Below are 12,010 nucleotides of genomic sequence, written 5' to 3' on the forward strand. Positions count from 1 at the left end.
TCAAGGGAGCATCGCTTCTCATCTGCTAATCCGACCTACGCATATCTGACTACTATGCCACCCAAAGGAGCAAAAGCATCCAGTTCGGCCGCGACCAAATCCCGCACTTCGGCATCACCCTCATCGTCATCATCCACACAATCACCCTTGTCAACGCTGTACAACTCCTATGTTGATAACACACCAAAGAGGCTCAAAGTGATCGATGCATTCTTGGTCTTTTTGATGCTTTCCGGAATGATCCAATTCCTTTACTGCGCGCTCATCACCAACTTCCCATTCAACTCTTTCATCGCCGGGTAAGTACTTTGCTCAATTCAGCACCGACTTTCCCTTCTATGCCTGACATCGATGCTGAGGATTGGAACGTCAATCTGTATCTCTCTTTCACTCTTCCATTCTCTCCATGTTTGGACTCGTTCCGACTTTCACAGCTTTGCATCAACCGTCGGCCAGTTTGTTCTCGCAGCATCCCTCCGAATCCAGGCAAATCCTGAGAATGGCCAGACTTTCCCCAAAGTCTCACCAGAGAGGTTAGTTGTTGTGTGCCTGGTCTCAAACCACCTCACCTCAATACAGAAAGACCAGGACTGATCATAACCATTGCGATCCTTTCACTCTCATCATTGATGTACATCCAACAGGGCTTTCGGCGACTTTCTGTTTGGCTCTGTGATACTTCACTTTTTCGTTTTCAACTTCTTAGGCTAGAAGTATTGTGAAATCACAGTTGCCGTTTCATCGTGTGGCTTGGGGTATATGTGGTTTGAATTGCCAAGGTAGCACTGATGAGCTAGAGAAACTTCTTAGCAGCTGTTCTGACCCGGGCATCGAAAGCAGCATTCTCGATCGGTGCGTTGGGATCTTGAAATGGATTCATCGAGACCTTGAGATACGCCTCCCACACGTCGAGGAAGAAGTTCTTGATCCCATCCTCGTGCTTGTGCTCGTGCAGGAGAACCATCTTTACGTCTGTGGGAGCGCAGAGCACGAATGAAAGGCAATCGATTCAGTATCGCTAGCCGGCAATTAAGGGCAAAGCAAAACAAAGTGGTCTGAGGAAGAGTTGTGCACCTACTTCCGGGAAGAACAAAGCAGCTGGTCGTGTACTCCTGAATTCGGTCAACGCTTTTCAGATACCTGTTTGATGTACGTTGAGACGCAGAGCAAGAGACGTTAGACACTGAGCCTCGAACAGTAAGCCTTACACCGATGTTGGTCAAAGCGACTCACAAGTACGGGCTTGTGATAAGCGCATCTTCGATCGTATCCAATGCAGAATGCGCGATCATCTGCAGCTCATACCTCTGCTTTCGCCTACTCCCCAGCCCTGCTACATTACCTGCTGATCCAGCGCCACCTGCTGCACCTGATGCACTTGCGGTATTGCCCCCACTCGATGCTATATTTGTTGTCGGAATCCGTGACAGCAGTCCTCCGAACATTCCTCCTCCGCCACTGCTGGTCGAGGTCGCTTCCGATGCAGCTCCAGATGCTGCCACGCTACTGAATGCTGTCGGGGAGAACACACCGCTGCTTGTCGGTGCCGAGGAAGAAGAAGTGGCCAATGAAGGAGCTGCCGTTTTGGGCGTGATTTCGGTTTCGTAGAGCGGGTTGTCGCGCGTGCCTATCAAAACGAGGTAGTACGACATCGTGAGGCTGTAAGAGTCCTGTCCGCGATCGACGGTAGATACCACGTCTTTCTGTCACCAAATTCGGTCGCGCTTGTGAGGACCTTGTGTAGGATGGAGACGATGCGATTCGTTGTTTCTGGGCATGGTGCAAGAGATGAAAGAAACAACCTCGACAAAGTACGTCCGTGCGAGCTTGCGAAGCCAACATTCGTGATTCACTCACTCGTGACTACTTTCAATAAAATCCGAAAATTGCCAAGTAAGACGTGAGAGCAGAAACTCAGTCACGAGTGACTAGGATTCACGATTCAGTCCTTCACGCCAAAGCGCTCCACTTGCCTGTTGACACCTTCTTTGTGTTGCCTGCAAGAGCCCACTCTGAATTTCTGCCTAGTCTCAACTCGAAGACGAGCGCAAATCAGAGCCAAACAGAATGGATGCAGAAGCCAAGATGCTTAGATTGCCAATAAAACATGTGAAGGAATGCATGGATATCCTTGCTGGTCACTGACGAGTGAAGCTTTCGAGCGATTTGTGTGCTATATCAAACAGGCTGAGAGTTATTGTGCTGGATGTTGTTTGTGTTTTGCGATACGAGGCGAGGCGAGGCGAGGCGGACAGAGAGAAGAGCGAATCCGGTCAGTAGTCATCATGCTTGAGTGTGACGCTTGAAAAGCCGCTGAAGGGGTTGCTGACAACAGCGTCGCCCTCTTCGTCGCCGACGTTCTTCTGGCCCGCGACAGCCTTGATCACGGCCGGCTTGGCTCTTGTGTCGTTGCCTTGGTCGTCGAGGTTCAAGCTACGGCTTTCGCGCACGTTGCGGAAGTTGACGGCATCGACGCCGTTAGAATAGGCTGGAACGATGGGAGGCGTCGAGTTGCGCAGCAAGCCCCACGAGATGTTGGAAAACCACTTGTGCTGCTTGACTTCGGACGCACCCGATTGAGAGCCCATACGTTTCAGTTCATCCTTGATGAGCAGCTTGCGAATCAGCGACTTGCCAAATGACGAAATGGGGATCGAGTCTGGGAATTGTACCTCATTGCGCAGCACATTGGAGAACGTCTCGTTACGTGTGCTGCCCTTGAACGGTGTCGTGGCAAAGATCATCTCGTAAATCAAGATACCCAACGTCCACCAATCGACCGCCGAAGTGTGGCCGCACCCCTTGATCACCTCGGGAGCAATGTACTCTTCTGTGCCGACAAACGAATTGGTGCGCAGGTCGGCGATGCAGCTTCGGGTATCGACCAGAGGTGCGCTGTTGGGCGTAGCTTGTCGGATCATGGCCGGAGCACCACCGCGCTGGGTAGCTCTGGCTGAAAGGTCGAAGTCGGAAAGCATAACGTGTCCGCTTTGGTGAAGCAAAATGTTCTCGGGCTTGAGATCGCGATAGATGAAGCCCATAAGGTGGAGATACTCCAGGGCAGCAATCACCTCGGCGGCGTAGAATTTGGCGTCTTCCTCTGGTAAGCACTTGCCCGGACGAGTCTGGAGCGCACGGAAGAATTCGCCACCCATGCAGTATTCCATGCAGAGGTAGAGGTAATCTTCCGACTGGAACGAGTGGTAGAGGGTGACGATAAAAGGATGGTTGGACGCAGCCAAGATCTCTTGTTCGGCCATGACACGCTTGATCTTGTTGCGCTTGATCATCTCCTTCTTGGAGAGCACTTTCATGGCGTACAACTTGTCGGTCTTCTTTTCACGCACCAAATAGACTTTGCCAACATCGCCTTTGCCGAGCATCTTGACCTTGCTGAAGCTGTTGGGTCCCACCTCGACCTCCTTAACCTTGATGCTGTTGCTCGAGTAGGTACGTCGGAAGCTGCCGGGCCCGCGATTGACGGAAGCGGTTCCTGCAAGAGCAGCGAGGTTGGCGGAACTGCTTGGTGGTGGGAGCTGTGATTTTTTATCTTTGCCGTTGGAGCTCTTGGATCGACCGGTACCAGGAAAGACGATTCGACCTGATTTGGGTGTCGAAGAACCTTTTGCGCTGACGGAACGACCCTTTTCGAAATCCTTGTAGCTGAAGGACGTAGCATTGCTATCCATCCGCACGGGCGAGTTGGAGAAGAAGGCGGCGTTTGCAAGCTCCTTGGAAGGAGTGAAGGGCGCGCCACCCTCGGAAACAAACTGGGCGTGTTGACCGCCAGCTCCGTCAGGAGAAAGGTAACCATTCTTGGTGGAAGAAGCAGCCTCATTGGGCTTTTGAGTAGCATTCTGACCGTTCTTGAAGAGCTTGTTGGTGTCCGGCGCGCTCGAGACACGTCTCATGAGACGAGAGGTGAATCTGGGATGGGACGAGTCAGTGTCACTGATGTCGGCTGGCGGCTGGAGCTTGCTTGAGGCAGAGGTGGTCATGGCATCGCCGATAGAACCAGAGGCGTTACGATCCTCGGACGAGTAGCTGTCATTGGAGAAGGAGGCAGGGTCATTGACCACGGTGGAACCGCTGATGGGCTGAAACGACGTAGAACCGGGCTGAGAGCCGGTGTACTGGACATGCTCAAAGTAGTCGCCATTTTTGTGCATGCTCGACTCTGCCGAATCGGTGTGCCAGCTGCGATCGTTAGATGCATTTCCGCTGGCCTTTCTACCAATCGAGCCGAATTTGAACATCTGCTTCCACTTTTTGTCCTTGCCGGTACCGGCACCGTTGGATTGAGAAGCATGTGACGAGCTGTGATAAGGACGCGAAGAGTGCGGAGCGGGCGACTCGCCAATGCCTGAGCTCTGTCCGTTGAGACGAATCTGATGAGAGGGCGTGTTCGAGCCGCTAGCGAAGCTCGAAGTGGATTGGGTAGGCGGAGTGGCGAATGCACTGCTGGGTTCATGAACGTTGTCGGTCTGCATTGTGGACGTTCCTGGTGACGAGACAAGTGAGGGCATGCTGATGAGGCAGCAATGATTGCGAGTGTGACGATACGACGGATGACGAACGCGGAGCCTAATCGGAAGACGGCGTGTCGATGGCTGATGGAGGGTGAAATGTGAAGGGCCTGCCTGGCAGTTGATTTCGGATATCTTGAATCGACGAGGCTGAGGCTGAGGCTGGCCAGGGACGCGGTTAGCCGGTCGAAGCGATCGGCAAATTTGTCAAAGTAGGAGCGCTACGCAGCTTTATTCGAGATACGAAGGAGGCGAAGCGTGACCAGAATCGGCGAGCGACGATTGCGCCTGTGTGACTGCAAGACAGACAGCGGGCGCGACGGATATGGGCGAAACAGATGGAATCGGCGAGGGTCGAATCTTCTTGTCTGCTTGTCTGCACCGAGGTTCACAATGATCGTCGCGCCGTTGAGTGCGCAAGGATGTCGACGATGGTGGTGATGGGAGCAGCGATGACGATGACAATGACAATGAGGGCAGGTTGCGGAGGACGATGCGAGGAATCACAGCGGGGAAGACAGGCGGACCGGCAGATAGAGTGTCAGCGTGTCAGTCAAGCCAATCGTGATTCGGTTTGGTCGATGTGTCGGTCAGTTGCTGATCAGTGTGTCCAGGCGAGCGGACTACAAAAATGAAACGGCAAGAACATGAGACACACGGTACAAGGCAAGAAGCCAGAGACCGAAAAGTGACAAAGCAGTCACACTCACACTCCTGACTGAGCTTCCCGTGGCTTGAGCTTGAGGAGAGTTTGGGTGAGTCGTGAGTGGCCAGCTCTACGCCTCGCTGCGTGACCCTTCTCTGTGAACTGCGAGCACACGAAGCAGGAGAGCCCGTGAAGTGGGTTAACTTCACTAGCAAAATTTGCCCGTTTCCTTAAATTTTTTTGGGATACTTTTTTTTTATTCACGATTAATATTTGGATTTTGAGTGCAATTCGTGATTCACAAAGGCCCCAGCAGCTAGGTCACGTGTGAAGGAACGAACGAATTTCACACGTTCACTCACCACTCACACTCACGACTCGTGACTGCTCTTGCTGGCATCGCAGTAACACAGTAGTGTGAGATTCACCATGCACGAATAGAAGGCGTATTCTGTGATTCTCTTGGGGAGCGCTCGACGAACCACAAGCGAAACCCACCAACGCTGTTCCTTGATTGTCCAAACTGAGTAAGGACCGTGCTTGCCGATTCACGTTTGTATGGTTCATCAGAATGCATGGCTCTGGCGTGATGAGCTAGCTAGTCTCAAAGTCGTGCATCAGCGTAGCATGGCAACACGAGCGAGGCTGGCCTGGATACCTTGCAGCTGATCTTCCTTGAACTGATGCGTTGCGCTCTGCAAGCTTGATGCATCCGTCACGGTCTCTCGTGCCTCTACCTGTGTGCAACAGACTTGAGAATAGCGATCGAAAGTTTTGCATCGTGATTTGACTGCTGCTGCCCGCCTCTGGTATGTCAGCCAAGCCAAGACGTGCAAGGGCCATCCATCCATGCACATGTTGCGTCTGTGACCGACTTTATTTTCGCTTTGCCGAAATCGTGAATCGTGAATCACGAATGCAAAGCCGGTCAGCCTCAAGAAAGTTGTATCTCAGTGGTCTAACACAGCAGTCGGATCGTCCTGGTCCACGAGGTCGTGTGTCTACGGTAGTGCGTCGTGGTCGAGTAAGTTATTTCTTGCCCCGTCATGAGACACAGCATCACAGAGAAGATCCAAAGTAAGGGGCAGTCAAGCGATGATCAGCGAAATATAATACAAGGTCGGAAGGCAAGCAACGACATCGTTGTGCCAAGTTCAGTGTCGCCGTCCAAACCAGGTAAAAAACCGTCTGGGCTGTCAAACTGGTCGCTGTCGGCGGTGTTCGTAGTGCTGGGTATTAGTCAAGTAGTAAGCACTACGGTCGAAAGCTCCAGGGTCTAGCGAAGTCGTTCAAACGAGCTCGATCGACCGAGGATGACCACAGAAAAGTCCATGATCTGCGTGCAAAGCAAGTCCGCAGGAGTTGACACACAAGGTTTTGTCAGCGACTGTCTATCAGTAACATCAGCTAACGATGCGCCCAAGTTCAGGGCAACCTACCCATTCTCCTGCTTCCAGGTAGATGCGCAGCAGGTTTCGAAGATCCTTGTTAGGCATCCGCGACACTGCTGGCGTGAGACCTGTGCTTCGCTTGATACCGGACAGCGCCACGCTCACCAGCATGGCATCTATGAGCAGATGGAAAATGCGTCCAAACATGGCACCTGTGTCGCTTGCTGCGAAAGCGATAGGGTAATTTGGTAGATTTGCTGAGATAATGCGTCTCAAGAGTTGTTGCGATTCAAGAGGATGCCGGAACGATCACAAAGACCTCGTAGACTAGGATGCAAGGCGTTGGCAGATAGCTGTGGGCAATCGGTATGGACAAGGAGGTAAAAGAGAACGAGTCAGATCAACCGCCAATGCACAGGGATCGTTCGAGGCGAGAAAAGACGATGGATGTGAACAGAGTAAATAAGCATCTGATTCATGATTCGTGATTCACGATTGAGCTGACTTGATTGAAAGCGCCTATGCTAATATCAACGCAGGGTTCAATTCAGGTCAATCACGAATTTATCTCACGACTCTTGCGCGCTGCACACACGACCCTATCATCACGCTCAGCACCGCTCACAAAACGTGAATCGTGAACTGTGAATGTTGGCAGCTTGACTACCACGCTGGCGTCCCTGCCTCAGTTCCTAGGAAGCCACCCAGCAAATCTGCATTGCCCTCTCGTCCATGCACCAATCACAAATTTGCTCTCTGCTCCATACAACTCAACCCGCTCGGACCCACACCGTTTCCAACCTCTCTGGTCTCGAGTCTGTGTTTGTGCAATCATTCGATGTGCGATGAACCTGTGCAAGAAGCTTCTTGTCACCTTAAGGACTCTCTACATACACGGTAAAGCCTGAACCTGTGTTAGGTTGAAGAAATTCAGAGACCGTCGTCCCGTCGGGTGGCAGAGAGCACGCTTCGTCTGCACTCAGTGACTAACTTATTACTATGTCACATGCAGGTCAGGTTAGACGAAAGCATGACTCTGGCCTCTGCGGCTACAGACTAGCTACGGAAGAGAAAGGGATGCCTGGACGACAAGATGACCCTCTTCCACCAGATACTAAAACTTAGACACAAGGGCAGCGCCCGAAAAACTGTCAGCACGTGATAGTAACACAATTCTGCTGACGAATCATTAATCATGTAGCACGTGGCATCTCGACGCAGAGTAAAGTGAGTCCACCACGAAAGCTCTTATTCACGATTGCGTGTCGGTGGTCTTGGTGTCAAGTGTCTCACGTCGAGCGTGTCTTGCTCGTCGTGCTCTCAGCTTCCTAATCGTGAATCTCGTCATTTCAGCGTCGCACCTTACCTTCCGTTTAATCTCGCAACATCTACCTTTTCCTTCTTGAACCATATTCCTGTCTCCTTCGCCCTACCTCTCGCAGCGACCGTATCGACGTTCCACTTGCACCGCCCAGTTTGTACGAAATTTTGTGCACTGTCTCCACCACCTCTGCAAGCTATTCGTGATTCGTGCTTGAGGCTTGATTTTTCAAAACAGGCACTTTGCGCGTTTTGTCGCGTTGATCATTTTGACGCTCCAACGGGTTTTATCCTCCACGCCTTCGACGTGCTCCTCTATAGATAGACTCACCGACCAGAGCTTTGGTTCGAAGCGGCTTGAGCATCACCATCTCTACGACGGCCCATCTCCATTGCTACCTCGTCGAAAGCAATTGCGTCGTCTCATCATTGCTCCGAGCTGGTGCAGAATTGCATATATAGCCCGGACGAGCTAGCCCAAGTAACCCGAAAATCGTTCGTCATCGTTCGATCTAGCTCGAACGTTGTCCACGAAGTTTGCTTGTTCGCTCGCTCAGCATCAAACGGCTTCCCTGCTTTCTCGGCATGCACAGCGTACCGCGAGATTGCGCCTAGCCGTCCATCTTGCTTCCGACCCACGCGCTTTTCTAGGCTTTGCTGGTCGATCGCGAAAACAATTCTAAGCGGTCATTAAGCCCGAAGACGGTAAGCATCACGAGCTCCTCTCATGGTTGATGGCAGACACAATCCCCTGCAATGTACTGACAGCCACATTTTCCTCTCATCCGATCGCACACCTACTTCTTTCTCGGCCGCCTATCACCCGCAAATTCGACCTCAAATACGGCCCTTTGTGATACTCACGTCACATCGGTCGATCGCTTCTGCTGCCCAAACCACAACCGCGCTCTGCCCTTCGACTGCACCACATCCGTCATGGGTTCTCACACCTATTCGTTGCCTTTTTCAATTTGCAGAAACACGCACATACACATTCGCTCTCTCCGCGAACGCCTTTCGCCCCTCATCAACACCTGTCTCAATGCTCTTGCACGCGTAACAACACCCCATCTGACGACATCCTCATGGCAAATCGCTCTCAAGGGATTCACTTCCTTAAAAGTGACGAGCTCGATGAGCTGTTCGACTATCAGCCCAGCGTCACCTCGGTGTCCGAGTTGAGCGAAGATGAAGATGCCGATACCGGCAGCAAGGCTTCAACGGATCGAATTGCCAAGCAGACCGGGTCGACGAGAGTGCTGGATCTCGGCCATGTCCTGAGAGCTCCGCGAGCGGCGCAGTACTCAACGAGGGCGGTCTACTCGATGGTCAAGGACGAGATTGTCGATCTCGAGCCCGAGTATCAGCGTGGTTTTGTATGGTCAATCGACAAGCAGTCAGCCTTGATCGAGTCGATCATGCGGCATTTTTACGTTCCGCCAGTTATGCTGTCCGTACAACAGAGCAAAGACCCCAAAGACGAAACCACGTACGTTTGTATCGACGGTAAGCAGCGTATCTCGTCGATATGCGCGTTTCTCGATAACCAGATCCCCCTCAGAGAGCCTTCCACAGGCTACAAGTTTTGGTACAAGGAGGATCCTGCCAACGGCAAGACACTCGCACTGACAGCAGCTCAACGACGCAAATTTGACAACGAGCAGCTTACCATTGTCGAGTTTGAAGGCTTAACCGATGAAACGGAGCGAGATCTCTTCCGCCGTGTGCAGATGGGTGTCACGCTTTCGGCGGCCGAGAAGCTTGGTGCTCACTTGGGAGCATGGCCTGAATTTATCCGACAGATGGTGAAGCGCTATATGGAGCCAACGCCTTCGCTCGTGCACGACGAGAGCGGAAATAGCTTTCTCCTCGTCCATCGCGGCAAGGACTATTTGTTTATGTCACAGATGGCGTTGCTCATCCTTTACTCGGATATCGATCATTACTTGCCTCTTGTCAGCACCATCGAAACTTTCTTCAAGCGCAACATCGATAGTGGTCCGTCGCGCACATTTCGTCAAAACATGCAGCGTACTTTGAAAAGGTATCTTGCACTGGCCACGCATCCACGCTATGGCGCGTGCATCAAGCCCGAGATTCAGCTCAATAACCTCGGGCGCCACGTGACAAAGCCACTGTCGCCGGTCGAATTCGTTCACATTGGCTTGCTGATCTTCAAGTTCCCAGACGCATCCGTGTCGCAGCTGTTCGAGTTGGTACAGGGGTTTAAGGAGCATCTGCGTGCACAGCCCAAAGAGGCAAAGTTCACGCGCGCCATGGCCACCACCATTCACCGATACATCAACACTGCCAAGTTGGGCGCGGACGTCGAACCATCCGCGCACAGTTCACGCCCAAAGCGCGCCCGTCAGGAGGAATCATCGGATAGCACAGACCAAGACTCGGACCAGCCAATGCTGTTCCGCCATAGAAACGATCGCAGCACCGGCCTCGACCACAACCCCAAAGCCGGTCTCTTCCTTGGACAGACGAGCGAAACTCCCTCCCGAAACCCTCTGACCAACCAAAAATCTCCTCCTTCTCGTCGCTAGTGCCCACACCATCCAAACTCTCGATCCTCGCCATCCGAACTCTCTCCGAGTCGTTCTACTCGTCCCCCATCTCGAGTCATCCAGTGTACTTTTAGTTGTTCAATATCTATCCGAATTCGAGTACAGCAGCACATGCTGACGCACCAATCCGAGACTCAGACTCTAGCAACATCAGCAGCAGCAGAAAAAAGGCAGTGTCCATTGCGAAGATGCATGATTATGTGAACGAAAAGCTCAAATAGAAAACAAAAGAGGAAAAAAATCCCTACGACGCATCAACGCGATTATTTTGATGTCCAGGTGCGATGTAGCAAGTATCAAGGGAGAACATCGGAAAAGGCCTTCGAGGCCATGCGTGGCGAGGCCTTCGAGCAAATCAACGACGTAATGTCAATGATTACATTGTCGCTCTGTCCAAAGAAGTCAAGGGCTGTGGCATCACTGCTCGCCATTACGGACGGCCAAACGACGACCATAATCCTGGTCGTCTCTCAAGCTGACCGACGACCCAGCCGCATGAGCGGTCATATCGATCCTACCGTCAGTCTCGTTGCTGCTGCCACTCGGGTCAGCAAACACATTGCTGCCTCCAGCTGCAACGCCAGCTGCACCTGCACCTGCCGGGTAGCCCTGAGCAGCGTGGACGCCTCCATAGACGTCCTGGTCAAGCGGGGGCGAGGCGCCGGGAGCCCAGTTGAGCTGAGGTGCACCACTGTGGTTGTATCCATGACCACCACTACCAGCGCCGTAAGGATCTTCATGACCTCCCTGGCTGTAGCTGTTTGGATCGTGTGCCATCGAGCCCATTCCTTGGTACGCGCCTTCATTGGGCACGCTCTCGTAGTAATGTGAACCGTCAGTGGCAGATCCACCGGCGTAGTAGGCAGCCGCACCGCCAGCACCAGCGGCAGCGGCAGCCATAGGACCGTAGGCGCCCATACCGGCATAGCCAGGGGCAGTTCCGCCCGACATGTGGCTGGGCTCGTAGCCTTCGCTCGAGGGACCGTAGTTGCTGTAGTACTGCTGCATCATGGATGGAGATGCCCCGTAGGCTCCTGCGCCCGCAGCAGCACCTCCCATTCCAGCAGCGCCCGTACCGTAGCTGGGGTCTTCGATCATTTCCGGGTCATCATCGTCGAATGGCGTTCTCTTGGTAGCAGCAGCAGCAGAGGCAGCTGCGACGACGTCGGCATCCATCCTCTGTGCCTTTCGACGCCTCCAAAGCATGTAGAAAATGGCGGCGACAATGGCGACACATACAAGGCCAACGACGGCAAAAGTACCGCCGACAGCCCCCGGTTTGCTGAAGAAGCCATTGCTGCTACCGCTGCTGCTGCCGCTACCGCTTAGTTGGCCGTTGGCGGTGGTGACGGCGTAAGCAGTCGAAGTGGAGGTCTGGCCATTGGGTAAGGTGACGGTAGTAAGCGATGTCTGGGTGGTGATGACTGAGGGCGTCCGCGAAGTGGAAGTCGATATGACGGCTTCGCTGCTGGTTGGTTCGTTTTCACGCGAAGACGATGACGAAGACAAAGACGATGACGATGACGCGGATGGCCGAGGAGATGGTGGTGGATC

The 12,010-nt window shown here is 52.9% G+C and overlaps 6 protein-coding genes across 6 annotated transcripts in view; 2 read left to right on the forward strand and 4 right to left on the reverse strand.

Moving 5' to 3' along the window:
- Positions 1-54: 54 nt before the first annotated feature.
- Positions 55-711, forward strand: UMAG_10740 (dolichyl-diphosphooligosaccharide-protein glycotransferase; the record flags this gene model as incomplete). The annotated part of the gene is made up of 3 exons (XM_011393242.1): positions 55-299; positions 435-533; positions 645-711. The coding sequence occupies 3 exons, from the start codon at positions 55-57 to the stop codon at positions 709-711; spliced, it is 411 nt and encodes a 136-aa protein (XP_011391544.1).
- Positions 712-793: 82 nt separating this feature from the next.
- Positions 794-1,652, reverse strand: UMAG_10741 (TRAPP subunit TRS20; the record flags this gene model as incomplete). The annotated part of the gene is made up of 3 exons (XM_011393243.1): positions 794-972; positions 1,079-1,140; positions 1,234-1,652. 3 exons carry the CDS (start codon positions 1,650-1,652, stop codon positions 794-796), a joined length of 660 nt encoding a protein of 219 aa, XP_011391545.1.
- Positions 1,653-2,273: 621 nt separating this feature from the next.
- Positions 2,274-4,526, reverse strand: UMAG_05698 (putative ser/thr protein kinase; the record flags this gene model as incomplete). The annotated part of the gene is made up of 1 exon (XM_011393152.1): positions 2,274-4,526. One exon carries the CDS (start codon positions 4,524-4,526, stop codon positions 2,274-2,276), a length of 2,253 nt encoding a protein of 750 aa, XP_011391454.1.
- A 1,922-nt stretch (positions 4,527-6,448) lies between these two features.
- On the reverse strand, positions 6,449-6,770 carry UMAG_10742 (uncharacterized protein; the record flags this gene model as incomplete). Its single annotated transcript, XM_011393244.1, has 2 exons — positions 6,449-6,508; positions 6,612-6,770. The coding sequence occupies 2 exons, from the start codon at positions 6,768-6,770 to the stop codon at positions 6,449-6,451; spliced, it is 219 nt and encodes a 72-aa protein (XP_011391546.1).
- A 2,198-nt stretch (positions 6,771-8,968) lies between these two features.
- Positions 8,969-10,435, forward strand: UMAG_05700 (uncharacterized protein; the record flags this gene model as incomplete). The annotated part of the gene is made up of 1 exon (XM_011393153.1): positions 8,969-10,435. The coding sequence occupies one exon, from the start codon at positions 8,969-8,971 to the stop codon at positions 10,433-10,435; it is 1,467 nt and encodes a 488-aa protein (XP_011391455.1).
- Positions 10,436-10,873: 438 nt separating this feature from the next.
- UMAG_15084 (uncharacterized protein) overlaps positions 10,874-12,010 on the reverse strand; it is a gene marked incomplete at both ends in the record, with an annotated part of 3,948 nt that continues 2,811 nt past the window's right edge. Inside the window, one exon of the mRNA XM_011393283.1 lies at positions 10,874-12,010. Coding sequence (XP_011391585.1) covers positions 10,874-12,010 — 1,137 coding nt within the window.

Source organism: Mycosarcoma maydis, chromosome 16 (assembly GCF_000328475.2).
Source record: "Mycosarcoma maydis chromosome 16, whole genome shotgun sequence".
Lineage (NCBI taxonomy): Eukaryota > Fungi > Basidiomycota > Ustilaginomycetes > Ustilaginales > Mycosarcoma > Mycosarcoma maydis.